This window comes from Chenopodium album, chromosome 6, assembly GCF_948465745.1.
Source record: "Chenopodium album chromosome 6, dcCheAlbu1.1, whole genome shotgun sequence".
In the NCBI taxonomy this organism is placed as follows: Eukaryota; Viridiplantae; Streptophyta; class Magnoliopsida; order Caryophyllales; family Amaranthaceae; genus Chenopodium; species Chenopodium album.
In genome coordinates this window covers 2334724-2340081 of record NC_137839.1, presented here as the reverse complement: position 1 = coordinate 2340081, position 5358 = coordinate 2334724, and the positions used below count along the sequence as shown (strand labels likewise).

General features: G+C 28.2%; 1 protein-coding gene across 1 annotated transcript; it reads left to right on the top strand.

Annotated features, from left to right (window-relative positions):
- Window positions 1–1485: 1485 nt before the first annotated feature.
- LOC145634251 (protein SPEAR1-like) lies at window positions 1486–3692 on the top strand. Its single transcript, XM_081685672.1, has 5 exons — window positions 1486–1819; window positions 1945–2094; window positions 2899–2969; window positions 3145–3253; window positions 3469–3692. The coding sequence occupies exons 1-5, from the start codon at window positions 1571–1573 to the stop codon at window positions 3568–3570; spliced, it is 681 nt and encodes a 226-aa protein (XP_081541798.1). The 5' UTR covers window positions 1486–1570; the 3' UTR covers window positions 3571–3692.
- Window positions 3693–5358: the final 1666 nt, after the last annotated feature.

The window sequence follows — 5358 nt, the reverse complement described above, 5'->3', positions numbered from 1 at the left end:
TGAGAGAAGGAAAGTAGGAGCTGAACAGAACTGAACTAATTAGAGTTGAAATGAACGGAACATATTGGAGCTGAAGTGAATTGAAATGAAATTAAGTTGAGGTGAACAAGCCCTTAGTAAAAATATTATTGGTATATAGTGGTGAAAGTAGAGTTTGGTGGTTGAAGTAACTTTGGTGCAAAGTTAATATTATTAACTTTTGGAATTTTTCTTATATTTTTTTTTACAAAATTTCACAACATTTAGTTTATCAAATACTTAATGGCCTTGTTCACTTCACCTTATTTTTGCTAAACTAGAATTATTTTCACTAAACTTAAATTATTTTTATTTACGGAATTAAAATTATTTTTACTGATTTATAGTTATATTTCCTCTTTAAATTATTGATTTTTACTAAACTAAACTTATTTTTGTTAAATTGATTTTTTTTTACTAAAGTGAAATTATTTTTACTAAATAATACCCCCCTCCCTTAATTAGATTCCTACTTCTAGCTGTATTCCTCACATAATAGAGCGAGAGAAGCAAGAATCTAATTAAAGGATGAAGGGAGTATGTTTTAAAGGTAAAGTGAACAAGGGCGTACTTAATTACTTGTATTTATTTTCACAGCTAACAACTAGTTGATAGCTAACTACTACACATATAGTTAACCATCACAGCTAACAGCTACCTACCTCAGCTCTACAGCTATATTTTGTTGAACACACCCATAATATACGATAATTTTTTTTTCTTTTTTTTTTGAAACATAATGTAGGATAATTGATAAGAAAAAATCTTAAGCAAATAAGCACTCAAAGAAATGATGCATATACAAGTATTTTTGAACCTTTTGTATATTAAAAGTTTCATGTTAACTTAGCTTCATACGGCCATTTATAAGCAAATACTTAAGTGCAAATAATAAATTTTTCTAATTTGCTAAAATACTCAAAACGGAAAAAGAGTACTAAACTATATTCTTCTATTAGATTAGATCGAGCAATAATTTTGTAAAAAAAAAAAAAAAAAAAAAAAAAAAATCAAGCAATAATCTCATAAATCCAAGATAAATTAAAGGTACGAACGATATTCATCTAAGATACTCTAAGTTGAGAAATAAAATATTCACGCAGATGTCAACTATTTAAATTGGTAAATTTTTGTAAATTTGAATATACTTAAAATTAAATTTTGAAATCCATTATTGACATCTATCCAACTAAGTCAAATCACACATAAATGGTAAGTAATCTCTTTCACTTTTCATCCAAATCATGAAATATTTATAACAGAACCTTTATATCAAGCAAAATAGGATATAAATATCATTATTATTGGTAAAAAAATCCATGTATAATTGTGAAATTATAGCAATAATATACCAATAAATCTTCAAAATCTCATCCAGCAAAGCAATAGTTACTGAGGGGTGGTTGAGTGAAGCTTTAAAAAGGGGTGAACAACTTCATTTTTGTTCAAGTCAAAGTCAATCTTCAATTGATTGTGATTTTGAAAAAATAATATAAACAAACAATAAAAATAGGGCACAAAAATTACTTTGGAGATCAACCAAACAAAAAACATGAAAAATAATAGTAACAATAATTATGAGAGATCTGGGAATTCTTCTTCAAAGAAGGGGAAAAACAAGTGTACCTCGAGTACGAATAATAATAGTAATAGTAGTAATAATAATAATAATGATATCGAAAAACCCCGACAACCTCAAAGAGGTCTCGGGGTTGCTCAACTAGAGAAGATTAGATTGCATACTCAAATGGCTAGTTGTGGCCTAATTCCTCCTCATCCTTTTCTTAATCCTGCATTTCAGGTATTTTCTCTCTTTTTTTAAAAAAAAATTTAACACATTTTTTGTCATTTTTTTAAATTTGTGTTTTATTGAAATGGTTGGATTTTTATTGATGTTTTTTTTTTTTTTTTGTACGATCATTTTAGCATATTCCGGATGATATAAAGTTCCAACTTGCATATCATCAAGGAATGCCACCACCACCACCGCAACAGCAGCAGCAGCAGCCGCCATACTATTCGTCGCCTTCGGTTCCGCCTTCTGCTTATGGTTATCACCATCCTAATGCTTATATGGTATGTTAATTTGCTTTTTTGAAAGAGTTTGGATTTAATTCTTTTTTTTTTAATTAAAAAAAAAAAAAAAACCAGACTTTAATTGTGACATATAAGTATATATGGTTTATTTTGAATATAGATTGACCTAAAATTAAAGGGACTTATTTTATTTTATTTTTTTTAATTTTTAATGTACAACATCAAGCTTAAAATTTGAGTTACAGGATTAAGGTGAATTAAAGGTTTAACATCAAAATTCTGAAAAAAAGAATTCCCCATTTTCAAAATGATATCGTATAATAAAATTATAATAATAAAGATTAAAAAAAGTAAGTGAAAAAATTTAATCACTCTATGTTCTTGATGGTATTAAAGTTTTTTATGGAGTAATTAATTACAGTAAAAAAGATTCATTTAGATGCAACATTTTTTTTTTCCATTTTTTATTTATTGTGTAAACCTCTTGTCATTTTTAATTCTTAAGCTTTGATTTCTATGGTCAACTTATTAAATTTCCGAATACACTAATTCACTATTTTTTAAAAAATAAATAAAACAATATCATACGGATTCCGCTTCAAAATTTATTTTGTAAATATTAATTTTTTACGCGTATCATATTGAATGTATACGCTGTGAAAGATGAACACGGTATAATTCAAAGTGTAAAGAAAAAAAGTGACGGAGGGAGTATTATTTTTATTTCTATAATTTTGTGTTTTAATTTTTTTGACTTTTTTAATTCATTATTGTCATTAAATTTTAATGTTAGAATTTATCATAATTTAATTTAATTAAATCATGAAATAAATACTTATGCAGATGGGAATGGGAGATCATATGGGGACAGGCAATATAGGATACAATGAATCTCAGTTATGCAAAACAACAAGGTATGAATTGTAATTTAGAATTAAATTAAGATTTTTTTCCCTTTTCATAAATGTAATAAAATTTATTTGGTAATTTCTGAATTTCATTCCATAATTCCTAAGATTTTCAAATAATTGTAATATATTCGTATTATACGTAACACAAATTAATTTTATTGTACACTTTAATAATTAGATGGACAGAATGGAACCCTATTAACAATATTCGCCTCACCCAGGAGAGCCAGCAACCAGACCTTCTACCATTAAGTATGGTCACTAGGCACCTTCTAAGCCAAGTTGAGGTAATATAAAGGTTTTTTTTTTCGAAAATATTAAAATTTTGAAACATTTTATTTTTTGAGGAATTAATGGTTTCTGGTAGAGTATATAAACTGATCCTAGACTAAAACCATCCGCTTAAGTTAAGCTGATGGTTTAAGTTCACGATTGGTTTATAACTTTATATATTGTGTCAATTTCTAACTTCAATTTGTACGCAAAACTTTTTTTTTTTCAGCAACATAATAGAAGCAACGAGTCGTTGGAATCAATGAACTCCGGCAACCAGAATTCTGAATTAAGGGAAAATGAAGAACTGGATTTGGAGCTTAAACTATAGCAAAATTTAGATAGTCATTTGGGTTCGTAGTTTTTGTAGTCATTGCTTTTTCTTTAGACAAAAAATTAACCACAGAAATTATCATTAGGTAAAACAAAATTGATATATAGTTGTTCGTTTATTGTTTTCGGACCACATTTAATTTGTAACAAATAGTTATTATTATTTTTTTATATATTATTATGCAAACAAAATTTATACAGATACAAAAATCATTTATAGAATTTCATTAACATATAGGAGTAATTTCTTTACTTTAGCTTATTGGAGTCAATAATTTGTGTTGTAGTGTACATTTTATGTGCAACCGATGCTATTTCTTTGTGCTGGTACGTATAGTTGTTGCATATTTTGTGGAATTTGTTATATACACTCGAGTATACCAAACAATTGAGATTAGTTTTTTGCTCTCATTTGATGATTAAATGAAAAACAATCATCAAAATAAGAACAAAATACTCATGGGAGTCATGGGTGTACGATACACCCGATCGAGCGTATAGGAACAAATACTCATGGGAGTAATATTAGCCTTGACAGGACCTTGGTACGTACAATCAGTTGTACAACGAAGATCTTCGATAGATTATGAAGTTAATTTAATTACAAGTATATATATTATACTCTCAATCTAGCAGACAACATCTATCAAGTACAAGTTTAAAATTTAATCTAGTTTAACTATTACCTTTATATGATAATAAGTAAGAATTTAAGTGATAAACAGTTGTTTACTTTGCTAAAGAAGGTTCAATAGAGGTAGAAAATTTTAGTCTAGTCTCATTATCAAATCAGTTGGTGTAAAGCATAACTCGTACCTACACTAGATTAATGATAAGACATCATTAAGGTTAATCAAGGTGGATCTAATTCTTTTTTCTCATCTAATTTTATAAGAGATTTGAAGACAACATAGCAAATTAAAGAAAAAGGACTTAATTATTGATTTCTTATCCTTTATTAAAAGGATAATTAGACGTCTTACAGTGATGCAATTTGACATTTTTCCTCGGAAAAGTGGAGCTAATTGGGAACTATTTCATATGTAGGATTGTGGGAGCTAGAAGGCTCTATGGGGAGTACCATACAACACGAGAGTAAGATGATCGACCCAACCTAATAACTTAGGCATAGTGGTGTGAGCATGTGAGGGTTCATTCGATTTTCCTAAATTTCCTTATGTGAACAATTTAAGTTATTATAATATATTGCGGTTGTGAATTGAATCTACCTAGCTTTACTTTGCAATCTTATTGATAATGACTCAAAAGGATATGGATTAGGTTCAATCCCATATGACTTATATCAGTCAATAATTAATTTTATTTCTTTTAACAATTATAAATATGCTTGACATCAAATGAATAACTCTCAAAATTGAAATTCCATGAGTTTTATTAAAAAAAAAAAAATTACATGGCTAACTAATTAATTATCGTCAAGAAACTAAACAATTCACATTATGTGTATTGGGTCAAGGGAAGGAAACAAATTCTCTTGTTTGGATGAAGAATTGGAGGAATGTTCGAATTCAAACAAGATCCCGCAACTCCCAATCTAGATACTGAGCAAGCTCATGTGCCACTTTATTCCCCTCTCTACGAAAGAAACTCCATACCACGCTCTCGAAAGAGTTACATACATGATAAATATCATAAAGAACAAGATGAAAACTACTCTCACTCTATCATGTAACCAAATTGCATTCACGAAGTTTAAACAATCACTTTCAACAATAATTATTCGAGATACAAAGTTAGTAGCAAGTTGAACCCAACAAAGTAGCCT